Raw genomic sequence first — 18,415 nt, forward strand, 5'->3', positions numbered from 1 at the left:
GCACCCCTAAAGTCAAGAAGGTTTCCTCAGAGCCGAAAAAGACTGTACAAAAAGCTTGGGTGCCGAAACATGCAGCCTCTGAGCCGAAACCAGGCTCCTAAACAGAAGAGCAAGGCCTTTCAAGTCAGTTGCAAGGGCACAGGTTTGAACAAGAACTGGGCATGGGAGAGCCAGACCATACCCAGAGGAGGCTACACATACAGAAGGACACGGGGAAAATCTGAACTCTTCCTCCACTAAAAATCAAGTGAAAGCTAGCATTCCAGGAGACGGAAATGCAGCCAAAAGCGAAAGTGGCTAAAGACAAAACACCACCAAGGTTCTCGCCACAGCAATCTCCATTGCATTCGCCACACCTGTCCCCGGTAGCAACACCCCCAATGATGCAGTCGCCGACGCACATGGGGATGTCACAAGATGACCCGGATGCATGGGACTTGTATGATGCACCGGTCTCAGACAATAGTCCTGATTGCTACCCGGCAAGGCCCTCACCACCTGAGGACAGCCCTGCATAAATGCGGGTGGTTTCAAGGGCAGCTACATTCCATAATGTAGCAATGCATGCAGAGCCCATAGAGGACGCCTTTTTGTTTAATACCTTGTCATCCACCCACAGCGCATACCAAAGTTTGCCAATGCTGTACCAGGACCCAGTAAAAGGCAGAGCCATCACGCCTAGGGTGGAGAAGAAATATAAACCTCCCCCAACGGACCCTGTGTTTATCACACAACAATTAACTCCTGATTCGGTGGTAGTGGGAGCAGCCCGAAAGAGGGCAAACTCCCAATCCTCAGGAGACGCCCCTCCGCCCGACAAGGAAAGTCAGAAATTTGATGCAGCAGGCAAGAGGGTAGCAGCACAGGCAGCCAATCAATGGCTGATTGCCAATTCTCAGGCTCTACTGGCTCGATACGACAGGGCACATTGGGATGAAATGCAACATCTCATTCAGCACCTTCCCAAAGAGTACCAAAAACGTGCCCAACAGGTTGTTGAGGAAGGTCAAACTATTTCGAACAACCAAATAAGGTCGGCAATGGACTCAGCAGACACGGCGGCAAGGACAGTGAACACTGCAGTAACCATTCGTAGACATGCATGGTTACGAAGTTCCGGATTTAAGCCAGAAATCCAGCAGGCTGTGCTGAATATGCTGTTCAACCAAGAATAGTTGTTTGGGCCGTAGGTGGATACGGCAATAGAAAAACTCCAAAAAGACACGGACACGGCCAAAGCCCTGGGCGCGCTCTACTCCCCACAGAGCAGAGGCACTTTTAGAAAGCCGCACTTTAGAGGGGGTTTCGTTCCCAAACCACAGAGCCTTCCACCTCACAAGTCAGACCCACATATCAGGACCAGTATCAGAGAGGAGGTTTTCGAGGAACATACAGGGGTGGACAATTCCCAAAGACGAGGGAAATTCCAGAGCCCAAAAAACCCTCAAACCAAACAGTGACTTCAATTTCACAAACCCCCACCACTCAACACCAGTTGAGGGGGAGACTTACCGCATATTACCACAACTGGGAAAACATAACTACGGACACATGGGTCCTAGCCATTATCCAACATGGGTATTGCATAGAATTCCTACAATTGCCACCAGATGTACCTCCAAGATCACACAATATGTCCAAACAACACTTTGACCTGTTACAACTAGAAGTCCAAGCATTGTTACAAAAACAAGCAATAGAACTAGTACCCAATCATCAAAAAGGAAGAGGTGTCTACTCCCTGTATTTCCTAATTCCAAAGAAAGACAAAACACTGAGACCCATATTAGACCTCAGAACACTGAATCTTTACATCAAATCAGATCACTTTCACATGGTAACACTTCAAGACTTGATTCCCTTGCTCAAAAAACAGGACTACATGTCAACATTACATCTCAAGGATGCATATTTCCATATACCCATACATCCTTCCCTTAAGGTTTGTAATCCAAGGCGTGCATTACCAATTCAAAGTGTTACCATTAACAGCCCCAAGGGTATTCACCAAATGCCTTGCAGTAGTAGCCGCTCACATCAGGAGACAGCACATGCACGTATTCCCTTACTTGGACGATTGGTTAATAAAAACCAGCACTCCGCAACAGTGTCTTCTACGCAGACAATACGTCATAGAAACCCTACACAAACTAGGGTTTTCTCTAAACTACCAAAAATCACATTTACAACCGTGCCAAATACAACAATATTTGGGAGCAACAATCGACACACACAAGGCGATTGCCACTCCAAGTCCACAAAGAGTACAAGCATTCCAAAATATAATATTAAACATGTACCCAAACCAGCACTATCAAGTGAGGTTTGTAATGAAACTTCTAGGCATGATGTCTTCATGCATAGCCATTGTCCCAAACGCAAGACTACACATGCGGCCCTTACAACAGTGCCTAGCAACACAATGGACACAAGCATAGGGTCAACGTCAGGATCTAGTGTTGATAGACTGCCAGACACACATCTCGCTTCAATGGTGGAATCCTATAAATTTAAACCAAGGGCGGCCATTCCAAGACCCAGTGCCTCAGTACATAATCACAACAGATGCTTCTATGATGGAGTGGGGAGCACACCTCAACCAGCACAGTATACATGGACAATGGGATGTTCAGCAAAAACAACTGCATATAAATCGTTTAGAATTGTTAGCAGTGTATCTAGCATTGAAAGCATTTCAACCACTAATAGCCCACAAACACATTCTTGTCAAAACAGACTACATGACAACAATGTATTACCTAAACAAACAAGGAGGGACACACTCATCACAGCTGTGTCTCTTAGCACAAAAGATTTGGCATTGGCCGATTCACAATCACATTCGCCTAATGGCACAATACATCCCAGGGATTCAAAACCAGTTGGCCGACAATCTCAGTCGAGCTCACCAACAAACACACGAATGGGAGATTCATCCCCAGATACTACAAACTTACTTTCTACGCTGGGGAACACCAGAAATAGACCTATTCGCAACAAAAGAAAACGCAAAATGCCAAGACTTCGTATCCACATCCTTAGTCCAAGGGCAATGCGTTATGGAACAGTTGGTCAGGGATATTTGCTTACGCTTTTCCCCCTCTCCCACTCCTTCCTTATCTGGTAAACAAATTGAGTCAAAACAGACTCAAACTAATACTAATAGCACCAACCTGGGCTCGCCAACCATGGTACACAACACTACTAGACCTGTCAGTAGTACCTCACGTCAAACTACAAAACAGACCAGATCTGTTAACTCAACACAAACAGATCAGACACCCGAATCCAGCATTGCTCAATCTAGCAGTCTGGCTCCTGAAGTCTTAGATTTGGACATTTAGACCTTACACAAGAATGTATGGAGGTCATTAAACAAGCTAGAAAACCTACTACAAGACATTGTTACGCAAACAAATGGAAAAGATTTGTTTATTACTGCCATAATAATCAAATTCAACAACTACATTCTTCCGCCAAAAACATTGTAAGTACTTATTACACTTACAAAAATCTAAACTAGCTTTTTCTTCTAGTAAAATACATCTCACAGCAATATCTGCCTATCTGCAGATTACGTATTCAACATCACTTTTTAGAATCCCAGTCATCAAAGCATTTATGGAGGGTTTAAAAAGAATCATACCCCCGAGAACACCACCAGTCCCCTCGTGGAACCTAAATATTGTATTAACACGACTCATCGGTCCACCATTTTAACCCATGCACTCTTGTGAGATGCAATACTCAAACTGGAAAGTAGCCTTCCTAATAGCTATCACATCTCTCAGAAGAGTAAGTGAAATACAAGCGTTTACTATACAAGAACCCTTTATACAAATACATAAACATAAAGTGGTTCTCTGTACAAATCCCAAATTCTTACCAAAGGTCATATCACCATTCCACCTAAACCAAACAGTGGAACTCCCAGTCTTTTTTCCACAACCAGACTCCGTAGCAGAAAGAGCCTTACATACGTTAGACATTAAAAGAGCACTAATGTATTACAATGATAGAACAAAACAGTTTTACAAAACAATTGTTTGTAGCCTTCCAAAAACCTCATGCAGGAAATCCAATATCCAAACAAGGACTTGCCAGATGGATAGTGAAATGTATTCAGACCTGCTATATCAAAGCAAAAAGAGATCGACCTATTACGCCAAAGGCGCACTCCACTAGGAAGAAAGGCGCCACAATGGCTTTTCTAGGAAATATACCTATGACAGAAATCTGTAAGGCAGCCACATGGTCTACGCCTCATACATTCACAAAACATTACTGTGTGATGTGTTAACACAACAAGCCACAGTAGGACAGGCTGTACTACAAACATTATTTCAGACAACTTCAACTCCTACAGAATAAGCCACCGCTTTTGGGGAGATAACTGCTTACTAGTCTATGCACAGCATGTGTATCTGCAGCTACACATGCCATCAAACGGAAAATGTCACTTACCCAGTGTACATCTGTTCGTGGCATAAGACGCTGCAGATTCACATGCGCCCTCCCTGGGAGCCTGTAGCAGTTTTAAGTTGAATAAAACTTGTAAATTTTGTAAATACTTACTAGTTTTATACACATTATGTACATACATACTTACTCCATTGCATGGGCACCGTTACTATATACACAACTCCTACCTCACCCTCTGCGGGGAAAACCATCTAAGATGGAGTCGATGCCCATGCGCAATGGAGCCGAAAGGGAGGAGTCCCTTGGTCTCGTGACTCGAAAAGACTTCTTCGAAGAAAAACAACTTATAACACTCCGAGCCCAACACTAGATGGCAGGATAATGCACAGCATGTGAATCTGCAGCGTCTCATGCCACGAACAGATGTACACTGGGTAAGTGACATTTTCCATATATCTATATATATCTTTAAAAAAAAAAAAAAAGCATGGGTTTAGACTTTTATTTGTTCCTGGGGTTCATTCCTGTTCGAAGCTCTCTGAAACGCTTCTTTAACCCTTCTGTTTACTGTAAATCTCCCTGGCACCCAAACAAATCAATTAGCCAGTCTGCAGAGAATCTGTGAAGAATTTTGTCCGCTACATGCCTGTTTTAATCCCATTATGTAATACTGCACTGCTTGTATGCCTGTACAACTAGTGTGCTGTTGATCAAACTATACTTTTAACACTCAATTTAAAAAATGTTAGCCCTGCATCTGTACTGGCACCTGACGTGTTCAGCTTCTTAACCCTTAGTGAGGTTTTGTTTACCTGGCTAGATAACCCCTGTTATAAACTTCATAGTATAAGGTGGCCCATGCGCTAGAGATTGCTATTCAAGTGAGGGTAAAGCTGGTGACAGTGTAGCTTCATTATCACTTTGTCATTCTACCACTTCGGCCAATAATAGATCTGTTCCTTTTGTGTCATCCCTGGACTGAGCAGTCATCTCTTCTCTTATGGGCGTGTTAGATCTAGTGTATGCCATCTGGGCCTCCTGTCCACAGTACCATTTTAGTATTAGTTTTGCATGACTATTGGGCGAAGGGAAGGGGCAGGAGACAGTTAGGAGGGTGGTTGCTGTTGTGTCTGAGTTTAAAGTCCGACATGAATGCAGAGTTGTATAATGTAGGTGCATTCGCTGGGCTTTCGTAGGCATTATTTAGCTTTGCTTCTAGAGTGACCGTGGTGGGTAGAATAATTTTTATGACTGGAGTATGGCTGTTGTTTTTGCTGTTTCATCATAATCTATGCACAATTTCAGTTTTCACAGCTAAAGTGAGGCATCACAAAACTGGAATTCTCAGAAATCTGAAAGAGCAAATGTGTACAGCGTGAACAGATTACATTGTTGCATTTAGCATTTTGTGAGGCAGTTCTTCTATCCATCAGCATGCTTGAGAGTTTTTCCGAATGGTTAGCAAACCTTTGGGCATTCAGTCACAAGCGCCTTATTAGTGCTCCCAGATGAGCCCTATTTGTAAAGATTTTATTCCTGGTAGATATACACTTGCCTAACAAACATCCAAGGGAAACCACAGACCCATTTTCCACAGGCTGCTGAAGACACTGATGACAGAAAGGGATTTTGTTCACCACCAGTATTGTTGAGTATAAGCTGGTAACCTAAAATTTGCCTTACCTTGTCGGGAGCCGCAGATGGCTGTGTGCTAAAATGGCTACTTCCGGCTCTGTGTAGGACGTTCCGACCACAGATTTAAATCCCAGCAGCATCTGTTAGGTCTGTAACACTCCAGAGACTGAACATGAGTAGTCAGTCTGTTGGGTGACAGTAGCTCTCATGATAAATGTTTAAACAATCTAGACACCCTGAATAGTGAACTGTAACACTTTTATAGTTAGAACAAGATGTTGATTAATTGCTACCCTGCTCATAAATACTTGTAAGCAACGTTTTGGGAATAATCCAAATGTTTTCTAGACTCTGCTACCAAAGTTTAGGATACAAGTGAGGTTTGTTGAGTACTTGGTCACACTCAAGACCTCAGAACAGACAAGTCTTCAAACATGTTAATATTTTTGGGGTCCTCCAAATGCCAGAGTGTACTCCAGAACCTTTGTTGTAGGAGATTCATCCTCTGGCGTAAGCTCCTATTCAATAGGTTTTTTCATGAGGTAATGAGTAGGTAGGTTTTAGGAAGAGCAAGCTGTGCTATAAAAGCACCTGGAATTCTCCATATGCAGCCATATCACATTGGAAATGCATTAACTATAGGGTAGACTGCTAGGCCTATGGACCCTTGTTATCTGCCTTCCCAGCAGTTGAGCAGATTGGGACCGTGGTTTGTGTCAACATGTCTGTTAGACCCATCAGCCTTAGAGTCGTCTACCCCAAACCTTTTGCCTTCTTGCGTCAAATTATGCTGAATTCGTTTTTGTTGGGACTGCTAACCAGTGCTAAAGTGCTTGTACTCACTCGCGTAAACATGGTTTGATTTGGTATATACCTAATTAGCTTAATTAATTTCCTAAAGTCCCTAGTAAAGTGCACTACATTTGCCCAGGGCATGTAAATTATATGTTACTAGTGGGCCTTCAGCACTTAGTGTGCCACCCATGTAAGTACCCCTTTTAAACATGTCCAAGGCTTGCCATTGCAGCCTCCCCCCCCCCCTTATTACATATGTCACTGCTAAGGTAGGCCCTGTGTAGCTCTCTATGTAGCAGGGTACAATGTAATTAAATGGTAGGACATGTTGCTTTCAGTTTTATATGTCCTGGTAGTGAAAAAACTCCAAAATTCGTTATTCACTACTGTGAGGCTTACCCCACTTATCTGAATCACCGCAACTCCTTGGCATTCGTTAACGTTATCGCATCTCGGCTCCAAAGCATTTCCTCAACTGCGTGGGGAAAATCTATGCATCTCCTCAACAGCAGGGTTCTGAATCAGCGGAACACTCCTGCTCAAGGATTTAAGGTACTTTGGTTCAGCAGGCCCAACATGGTCCCTGTAGCTGGCCCACCATCCATCGTGGTCAGCCTGAAGTTTTGACTTTGTCCCAGTCCGGCACAACCAATAGCCCTGGTTGGCTCTTTTTGCTTCTAAGTACTTTTCTACAGTTTAGTCTTCAGAAATCCATAACTCAGGTTCGACTTACTGGATTTTTGTTCTTCTTGTTTTTTTTTTTTTTTTTTTTTTTTTTTTTTTTTTAATATAAGCTCTTTTTTTTTTTCTTTCTAAATAAGTATCTTTTGTGTGGTGTTGTTACTGTTTTACTATTTGAAGTGTTGTTCAAATACTTAAGCCATTGCCTCTTACATTAAGCCTGCCTGCTCTGTGCCAAACTACCAGAGGGTGTGCACAGGTTAATTTAAGGTGTGTTAGTGACATACCCTGTCTAGGATGGTGGTTCCTGCTTGATCATGGTGCATACCTCCGTCAACCAGAATCCCCATTTCTAACAGTGCCCATGGGCTTATTTTTACCTTTCTGTGGTCAGTGGTCTATTTGAAAACGTTTCCCATCACTGGTTCAGTTGTAATTCCAGAATTTCCCCTCTTTTTGCAGTATCGTCTAAAAACATTTTGCCATTTTTCCAAATTTTTTGTGGTGCATCAAAAACTATACCTCGCAATTCATGTGTAGCTTACAACATAATCCATTACTTCATAGTTGTATTATTTGTATTTGCATTTGAGAATGTGGTTACCCAGATGCTGTCCGCTTGTAGCAAGAAAATGAAGACCGAATATGCTTGAGCTAAGAATAAAACATCTTGTCAAGTATTATAAAATTATGGCCAGGCAGGAGAAAAGAGATCAGATTGTGAGCTAAAGTAACTGGCCATGTAAAATAAACTCAACCTTGGGATTTCATCTCCCTGGAAGTTCCTTGCTCTTCTAAGCATTTTATTTTATATGTGAGCCTTAAACCTTCCATGTATATACCTAATGCAAAAGTGTAATCTATTTTGTTTCTTCTGTTATAGTATGCTGGATAGGAGGGGCGTTTTACCAGAAACAAATGGGATCCAAGGGACAACCACTCAGGAAAGCAGCACTGTGCCACAGAGTTCGGTATGTCGGTGTTCATTGTCTGTTTGCTGCATAATCCACGTCCAGAGAATGTAGTTGGGAGAAGATATTTTAATTTCTGAGTGTTGCTGCAGGGTGGCCCTTAAATACATTGGACGCACTTACGATTCAATGTTGTGTGGAAACAGATAAGAGTGAGAGAGATGGGTCTAGTCAGAAATGGTTACATCTGCATTGCATAACTACAATATCTAGTATGTTTTTTTGAAATTGGTAGCATATTTACAGTCTGACCACAATCTGTCCTAGTGGAGGAGCCGCCCCTGAATTTAAGTAGCTCACTACTTCTCTCTGACAGTGGAGTGCAGGCTCATGCAGCTAACCTGCAAAGGCTACGTCCTAGCCTTTCTGTCCCTCCCAACAGACCGCTCCCCCTCCATCTGGACATGCTGTCTTGAATGTCTCAATTTTGTAGACCGATGTCTTTGACGTGCTTAGCATTGTGCCATAAACGTGCTGCCTCTGGAAGAAAGTAGCCATTGAATCTTACCTGCTATACCACTTAATCCCCAAGGGAGACAAAGGTCTGGGACCCAGCCTAGATCTCCAGTTTTTGAACTTAAGTTGGCAGAACAATTTTAGGGTACTGTCCCTGTGCCAAAACGTTCAGTTCCTAAATGCAGGAGATGGGTTGGTATCCCTGAATCTGCAAGGCACCTATTTTTTAATCTTCAAGCTCTCCCTGCGTGCAAACTTTATAGGAGGTTCTCCTTGGGATCCCAACACTATTGGTTCACTGTCCTGGCATTTATCCTGACTATTGCACTTTGTGTATACACAACAGTGCTGCGAGTTGGAGTTAACAACACTGACACTGTTAGGAATCTATGTATTTTCAAACTTCGACTGGCTAATGAAAGTCTAGTCCCCTACATTTGGTTGAGGAACACTTTCAGTGCACAATGGCTTTCCTCCATGAGTTAGGATTCACTGTCAATGTACAAAAGTCTCACTCGAGTTCAACACTGAGATTAATCATCACAGGAGTTCTACTTAAGACGATCCATATAAGGCTTCTCGTCATGAGATTTCAGCTATTCAGACGATGACTCGGATTTCTGACTGGGGTTTCCCAGTCATGCAGGTTTTGCATGTACTTCGCCTCTTGCCTTGTGCATACGGTTAGTGCTAGATGCCAGACAGTAGATCAAGGCTCAGCAGTGATGTCTGCAAAAGGAGTAGCTCCAGCATCAAGGCAACCTATTTTCTAAGCTTGGAAATGTCCCATTGGTTCTTGCATAGCTACAATGGTGGATATACTCCCTTTAACCTTGAGGCGGGTCCGTTTATTTCATCCCTCCACAGGCACAGGCTACCTTCGTCACAAATTCCTTCTATCCAGTTTGGGGATTTCCTATGTGGACCACTTTTCTTTTTGCTTTGGAAGTTCTTGGTTTTATGACATACATTTTCCTATGTAGTATTGTCTGGAGGATGCCTTCAGGTTTAGCTTTTTCTTAAAAACAAAAATCAGTGTAATGTACGTGTTTACACTGATTCTTCTTCTTTCACAAATTATCTGGTAGGATTGGACACAGTTGGTCCTGATGACAACAACTGATTGAGGATATGGTACACATCTATTGGCACTCCATATTTCGCCACCTCTTTCTTTCTGCACAAGAAAGACATCAGCACGAAGCAGTGATCACCACATTCCCCAAATGAAGTGGCTGCACGTGTGGTGATTGAGCTACAGTCCTTTTTCCTTCATGATGAGGTTGTGGAGATTGTCTTGGCAGCCAGGCAACCTACTAAGAAAATAATCTAGCAGGTTGCTGAAACAATTTCTTTCAGTGTTGAGTGTTGGAAGTCCTGCATCATTTTAAATCCTGCCTTTCTTATGCTCAGAGCTTCACATTGTTCTGTCTACTGCAGTCTGGCTGTGGCTACTGTTAACGGCTATTTGGCTGCCCATATGCATTCATATGTCTTCTTGTCCAACCTTCCCTGGTTTGTTAGCCATGGCACCTTTTGGAATATTTGCTCTGCTTACTTTCTGCTGCTCTATTTATTATTCCTCAGAGGGATGTGAATCTGTTTTTTAAACCTTCTTGATGGCAAACCCATTCAAATTGATGCACTGCCTCCCAGTTCAACTTCTCCCCTAGAAAACAAGACTACTTTTGGCAATCACTTCAGCTTATAGGGTCTTGGAGCCTACATTCCTCTGTCATTGTTTTCTACCCAAATCATTTTTCTGCACACCTGCCTTTCCTACCTAGTGTGATATCTGTATTTCATATGTGCTAATCTTTTACCCTTTGGCTTTCTTTCTTCCCTTATATCCAACCAAGGAGGAGGTCGAGGTGTGTAGGCTGCACTCCAGATGTTTAGAGTTATTTTAAATTAACCACACATGATAGAAAAACATAATCACCTCCTTATTGGCTTTACTAGAGCCAAGATGGGAAGATGCTAAATTTCCTGTTGGGGCATTCTCTCTATTAGTAGGCAGTGTTGTGCATGTATGTGCCACCTCTGCTGTTTGGCGTCAGTTCCTCTATGTACCTGCTGACTTAAATCTGGACCTCCACTTCCACGTTTGTCGTTTTTTTTTTTTTTTCTGACACTGTTTCAACTGTGTGCTAGATAAACCTATCCCCTTCCAAAACAACAGGATTCAAACTATGCCACGACTGTAGGAAGCAGATGTTGGTCATTGTCCTGCACAAGATGTGCTCTTGTTGCCTGGGCACAGTGTACAAGTCTTAAACTGTGTGACAAGTGTACCCTCATACTCCAGAATGCAATTTTTAAGCACAGGAGCCAAAGTTTTATGGTGACTAACACAAGAAGTCACTGCCTTTGTGTAGATCCTGCTCCAAGTTGCACTCTTGAATTGGGCCCTGGTTATAGGGTTGTTCTCATTCCATGTCCTGCTCAAAGTTGTTAGGTAATTCGAGATACAGGTCAAATGCAAGCAAAAAAAAGCAAAGTAGGACTTGATCTTATGTCGTTACTCTGACTACAAAGAGAATGTTCAAGAGCGCTGAGCTGTAAGTCAAACTCAATCGATATCACTGATCATGGAAAACACACCCCTAACACCCAAGTAGTTCACCACAGCAGATAGAGGTATTCAAAGAGACCATGTTGCATATTTTCAATGGGCTTGTTGTTCCCTCTGGCTTGCCTTTGAGTGCATAGAACCACAGTGGCCTCTAGTCATTTTACTGCCAGCAGCTCGCTCACGGTCAGTCTGTCCTTGTGGAACCAGTTACCAGGCATGTACTGATTCTGGTACAGATTTTTACTCCTGCCCAATCAGGTCTGCATCCTGGCAATTGGATGGTATCCTTGGACTTGCAGGACACGTATTTTTGTATACATATCCTGGTGTCCCACAGGTGTAACCTGCAGTTCAAGATGGACCCAGGAGCATTTTTAGTTTGCCATGCTCCCTTTCATTCTCACAGCGTTCCGCAGGTGTTCATAACTGTGATGATATTGGTCACTGTCCATCTTCAGAGTTCAGGAGCTGCTGTATTCCTGTACCTCAAAGACTATCTTTTGTAGGTGGGCTCACAGCAGTTCGTAGTGGACTACCTATCAATGACGGCAGACCTTATGACATTGTTGGATTTCATCGTAAACAAGCCAAATTACTACCCGATTCCCTTTCAGACTGCCGTGTGTTGAGGCAATCCTAGATGGAATGGGGGTTCAGGGCTTTCCCTCTGCAGCAATGAGTTTAGGGCATTTGGGCTATGGTCCAATGTTTGACTCTTCTCTTGATCCAGGGGAGGATAGACCTGAGATTTCTTGCCTTCTTAGCTTTGGGCATCCTCCTTGTCAACAATGCCCAAGGGTCAAATGCAAGCCCTGCAGTAGAACTTTTAAGTCCCAATGGGCCCAGCATAATCTTATTAGAGAAGACAGTTCAAGATCTGTAGTGGTGGTTGGCTGATTCATTTTTGTCCTGTGGCAGCTCATTCTTCCTTCCCCACTCAGAGTTAATGGTGCTGACGGACACATCACTGCTGGGGTGGCGGGCGGAGTGGGTGTCACCTAGGAGAGGTGGAGATCTGAGGTATCCATTCAAAGACTGTCTCGGAATCTATTGGAGCTACAGCCCATTTGCCTGGCCCTGAAGGCCTTTCCGCCTTCCATTGAGAGAAGGCTGTTGCATGTTCTCACAACACAACACCTTAGCTATGTGGTATGCAGTGAGCAGGGCTTTTGGGCGGTTGCTAAGAGTCTTTGCGTCTCTGCGGGTGGCTGAAGCTCCAGGGCATATTTCTTTTCACCAGTCACCTGGATCATTCCTAAATACCAGAGTGGACAAACTGAGCGGACTTCATATGGTAGATCTCAAATGGCACCTTAATCCTGAGGTGGTGCAGAGTATCTTCCACCACTGGCAAGAACCCTAGCTAGATCTTTCGCCCACTGTCCGGAACATGGAGTGGCAACAATTTTTCATGTTTATTCAAGAACGCTCTTAAGGAGATGGATTCCACCTAAAGAATTGAACTTCCGTCCTCCTTCCTGCTACTTCTGCTCCTGGTCCAGTCTCTCAAGAACGCCCAGGCCCAAGTCGACATGGTGGCTTCAGATTGGGCCATATAGTGTTGTACCTGGAACTCCTTAGCATCTGTTCTCCAATCAGGCTACTACCTTAGGAGGACCTCTTGCCTCAGCCACAAAGCAGGATCCTCCTCCTAAATTTGCACAGTTAGTCTCGACAAATGACCATGCAAAGCATCTGCAACTAACTGCATTTGAATTGGACTGGCCATCTGAGTTGGTGGATGTCCTCCCGGAATTTATGCTCCCCTCCATAAAATCAATTTATGCCAGGTGATGGGACAAATTTGTAACCTCTCAGGCCTGAGACAGATGCCTTACATGCAAAGCTGTTGGTTACCCTTTTGTTTGTTTTGACTTTAGCCCCGCAAGTTCTTCAGTGGCACTGTAAATGTGTTTTTGTGAGCTCCTTCATCCTGTCTGTTTGCTGGACCAACCAACCTTGTTCTAATCACTTGTTTTGATTGTCCAGTTTATAAAAAAGTTTGACAAATGGTTCAATCTAGCAGTTTGTGATGCCACAGTTGGACATTTGCTTGGTATTGCTAGGTCTCCTGACTTCGAAACGTGTAGCTCATTGGCTGAATGACCCGTAGGCACTCTGTGAAGCTGACCTACACCATTTTATTCAGACAAATGGGTCCTTAGAACTGGGGTGGTCTTTCTTCCAAATGTTTTTGACCTCTTTCATGTTGAGCAATCTTTCGCTCTGCCAGCGTTCTTTGCTCCCCCTCACCTTGTGAAAGAGAAGGTTCATCACTTATGCCCCATATGGACTTTAAGCTTTTATGTAGCTCTACCAAGCACCATTGAGTGGACAATCATTTTCTTTTGGGGTGGGGGGGCAGCGGTTTGCAGGAAGGTTCTCCATTATGAAAAAAGGGAATGGTGTGCAGAAAGAGCCGCCTGTCATAGTAGATAGTCCTCTGCATTAAAGATGTTACATATTCGCCTAAGGTGAAGAATCAGGTTAGTGTCCACCATAACTTGTTCACCTATGCATTACTCAAGCCGTCCACTCAGACAGTATTGTTTTAAAACTTATGGATAAGATGAGGACTCTGCAGATACATTTTGCTATTAGAAGAAAGTTACTTACTTTTGGCAGTGGTATTTCTGGTGGATACACAGCCTTCCAACAGGTTCCTCATCACTCTCCCTTCTCCCCTGTAAGTTGGTGCTGTGATTAATTATATCCAGAGATTTATAATTATGTTCACTGTTTATTGCTGTTGTGGATACCCTTGGTTTCTCTCTGCTTGCCTCAATGGGTTGAAGAAAAATGTACCAGAACTCACACAAGCTTAGTATGGTACTTGTTAAACAGCTGCATGACACCCACCACCTGGCTGCTATGGAAAGATGTTGCTGATGAATAGTTTTCCAGACTAATCTAAAACCTGGATTAAGATGATTCTTAAAGTGAGTAATCTGCAGGAAGATTGTGTAGCCACCAGAAACGTTACTGAAAGTAAGTAACTTATTTGTGTGTGTGGGGGGGGGGGGGGGGTTCTTTTTTTTTTCCATGAGGCTTTCTAAGGTTATTGGCTCTACATTCTTCCTCAGGGTTTGTAAACTGGCCTTTGTGGTTTGGTGAAGGCATTGCCCAATGTGCAGATGCTTCTGGGACTTTGTTGCTTCGCTAGAATTTTGATTCTTCCTGATCTGTCACCAATGTCCCAGTTTACTCTTTATAACTTTGTTTACAGCCTTAGATGTTTCTCAGCTGGTTTTCTATGACTTAAGACACAGTTGCTCTGAAAGTAGCCCTAGACATTTCCTTCCCCTTTTTGGTCCATTTTCAGTTGTGGTGTTTTATCCTTCATAAATCCATTTCTTATTCCCGACAATCTTACTTTTCGGTACTTATTCATTGCTCTTCTGGGGTACACATAATAAGAAGCTATTCTTATGGTGTGTAGTGGCTTTACTTTGACCTTACAATTTTCAGAGGTTGGGTTTGATCAGTTTATTTCTGAACTTAACACTTGGGATCTCTGTTTTAGTGGTCATTCTTTGTTTCTGGTCGGGGAGCTCTGCTGGCACCTTTATCTCCTGCTGGTCCTTTTAAAGTCAAATGCACATAGTCATATTCTCTTCTTTGGCCCTTGTACCCAAGCAGTTGCTCATAACGGTGCGTTGCCAACAGTGAGAAAGTATTGCAATTACCCAGAGATCTCTGGGCTCAATTTCAGAAGGGTCTCCTGGTAGTCCATAATGTTGAAGTGCCCCTGATTCAGTTTTCCTTTGCATGTGTTGCTCTCTTAAACTATTTTTTATGTAAAACTTTTTTTTTTTTTTTGCTTTTTGACTGTAATTTAGGTGAACCTGTCGTTTTGTATAGTGGCTAGGGCCTTGGATGTTGTTCAGTAACCAGATGCTACATAACAATGCTTACGTTATCCAATTCATGGTTTTCCTTTCTTTTTTGGTAGGTTGCTACAGCACCACTGATCTCTAGCGAGTCTCCTGTGAAACTTGCCACACCAGAGGAAACGCATGATCCTCTGGAGACACCATTGCAACCACCAGACCACTCTGGAAAGGCCGAAGAGCAGGAAAAAAAATAGCATGTATTAAAAACGAACATTTTCTTTTGTTTTAAATTGAAAACAAAAATCATTTAAAGAAAGTGGACAAAGAGCAGGAAGATGAAGAAGTTGCGGGTGTCCTCTTACTTCAGTATTTACTTGTATTGCTTATGAACTTTGATGACCCACTTGGATGCAAGATGCCAATAGTTGCATTGAGGCAGACCATTTGTTCTAGTGGAATGTGCCAGTCGTATATGTAGGAACCAATACATCCAGGAATTATCTGTTTCCCGATTGCTGGCCTGATCTAAAGTAAAATTACAGGCGTTTTGGAAGTAGGGGATTGCTTAGTCTTCAGTACATTCCTCTCTCCGGTGTGCCCTGCAAAATGAAGAATAGTGCAGCTTTGCATTGGTATGGACTTTTCTGCCTCAAGACTAGACTGGGACACTATCTGCTGGAAATGAGCAACTCTTAACGGAACACTGGCTTTGCCTCCAGCAAGACGTGCATTGTGGTATGAAGACTGCAATCGAACACTGCATAGATATTGGTGTTCTACTCATGGCGCCCATCCCCTGTGGAGCTGACATAAAAAGTTGGACTGCATAGTAAGATTGCCTGCAATAGCTTTCCTAGCATCTGCAGAAATAAGTAGAGCTCTACAGCACGGAATATGTCAAAATGAGATGCAGGTTCGCTTGGGAATGGCAAAGGTCACATACTCTTTTGCTCTGTGCTGTGCAGGCAAAACCAATAAACAAGGAAAATGGGTCTACTGCAAAACCTTCTTGCATATAGTTTAATTTGAATCTCCTCTCATTACCGTGAAAATACCCCATACCCTTATTTTTCAGTCATATCGTAGCTTTTGAAAGACTAGTGAGATCGGTGGTGAGTGAATTGAATGCAGCTTGCCACGATACTATGTGTAATTGTATTGATTCGTACCATCCTTTCATCCATCTCATCTAGGACGATATATCCCCAACCCCTGTCCCCTCTTCCTTTAGGTACAATTGAAGCTTAAAAGCCGTAATCTAGTGAACCATGGATCCTTCTGGTGAGACAGCTACACTGTTGAATGATGTATGACTGTATCATCTGTAGATTTTAATCCTTTGAAACTGTCCATACACATGTTTTGTTTAGTACAGATCAGACAAATTTGTATTTGGATGATACTGGTTTAACTGAAGTGCAAAGTGGCTCGGTTTTCTGTGTGGTAAAGAATGATTTCCAAGATATTTAGTTTGAATCATGACAACGCGGCATAGACCTCTGAGTAGGACCATGATACAAGGAAATGCGTGCTTCCTGTGTAAAGTAGAGACTTTGCAGAAATATTTTTGATATATTAATGTACCCAAACCAACGCCGAAAGTTGATTTTAGCAAAATGTCCACACCGCAAAAAAGAAGAGGTCTTTACCTCCATCATCCTCGGGGAGGAGGGGAGAAACATTTTTAAAGAATTATCTTTTAAAGTTATCTTCTTGAGTTCTGTCAAACACTCTTATAACAGCATATTCCCAGTGTTCCCAAGCTTGATTGAAGCACGTTTTAATTCAGGGGTGTCTTGATCAGAAAGTGTAATGGAAGTATGCACCCCACTAATAATGGTTTAAGGACGTCCTCTTCCCTTGTGGCTATGGTGAATAAGAGAAAATTCAATCTGAGAGATGTCAGAGGTCCATAAGGTCTATACACTTTGGTACAGAGCCTGTTCTATAAACTAAGATGTGGAGGCTGTGCGGGCTTTGAATTTGGCTCTGCATAAAGATCACAATGTTTAGTTACGTGGAAAAGGCGTCATGTAAGGAATATACATTTTCCTGGGTTATTTCTCTCTGCCTGAAGTATTTGAACCTTTCAAGTGTCTGAGAGCTTTTCCTTGGATATTTTTTATGTATGCCAATCACTTATTGCCATAATGTTTTTTAAAACCTTACTTACAGAATTTGTCCACCAGAAGTATGAGATCCTACTTTGTGGCATATTTATTCCAAAATCATAGCATCTACCGTGTGTCAAGTCATTCAACCTGCTATTGACCAAATCTCTGTAACTTTCAAACATGTGTGTTATTTATTTAAAACCTGTGTATAAATCTGCACTTTTTAGGTGAGACCACACCAATGATTAATATTTTTATTATATCATTTTCAATCTTTAACTGGTATTTTTAGTTTCATAATGAAGCAGTCGATCTGTATAAGAAATGTGGTGTCTTGTACTTTATTCCTTTGCACTTGACTCTTTGCGTGTTTCTTCCGTTGTATTCATTAGTTGTTTATGCTCTTGATGTTTTTATAGACAGCATTTATACCTCTTACTCCAAAACCCTAGAACTGGTTCTGTTAGTTTTCAAAAGACTTGGGTGGTGCCATGGTTTGTTGCTGTGTCATTACTCAGGCGTTTCCACGTTCTGCGTTTAGCATTTTGTTAATACACAGCATCTAAGAATGGTGGAAACTTAGTGACGTGTGCTTATGCACTCATGGTGTAGAATGTTGAACAGGCAGTTGTGCACAGAGATTACTAAATTTGTTTATAAATACTCACTCTTCTCCCTTTTCCCAGCAAATTTCAGTTATTTTGGTCACTAAGTTTTGAAGAGACATTTTTTTCAATGCACATTTATGTCCTAAATATCGCTTTTTTATTTGTTGTTGGGTATCAAAGTGTTAGTCTAGCCCCAGGGTAAAGTATAATGCTCCTATTACTGAATATTTTGTTCTTGTATGCCTGCTTCTACGCACATTGTCCTGCCACATGATTCTGCATATTAGTCCTACTTACTCCGGCTATCTGTATTGAATTAGAACCC

The 18,415-nt window shown here is 42.5% G+C and overlaps 1 protein-coding gene across 2 annotated transcripts in view; it reads left to right on the forward strand.

The window, feature by feature from the left end:
• The window catches only part of ZDHHC9 (zinc finger DHHC-type palmitoyltransferase 9), a 226,470-nt gene extending 208,663 nt beyond the window's left edge, over window positions 1–17,807 (forward strand). For both annotated transcript variants that reach the window (XM_069212928.1, XM_069212920.1), the window contains exons 9-10: window positions 8,417–8,504; window positions 15,488–17,807. In XM_069212928.1, coding sequence (XP_069069029.1) covers window positions 8,417–8,504; window positions 15,488–15,622 — 223 coding nt within the window. In that variant the 3' untranslated portion in view covers window positions 15,623–17,807. The remainder of the gene's footprint in view (window positions 1–8,416; window positions 8,505–15,487) is intronic.
• The last annotated feature ends 608 nt before the right edge of the window (window positions 17,808–18,415 follow it).

The sequence above is a fragment of the Pleurodeles waltl genome, chromosome 2_1, assembly GCF_031143425.1.
Source record: "Pleurodeles waltl isolate 20211129_DDA chromosome 2_1, aPleWal1.hap1.20221129, whole genome shotgun sequence".
NCBI lineage: Eukaryota > Metazoa > Chordata > Amphibia > Caudata > Salamandridae > Pleurodeles > Pleurodeles waltl.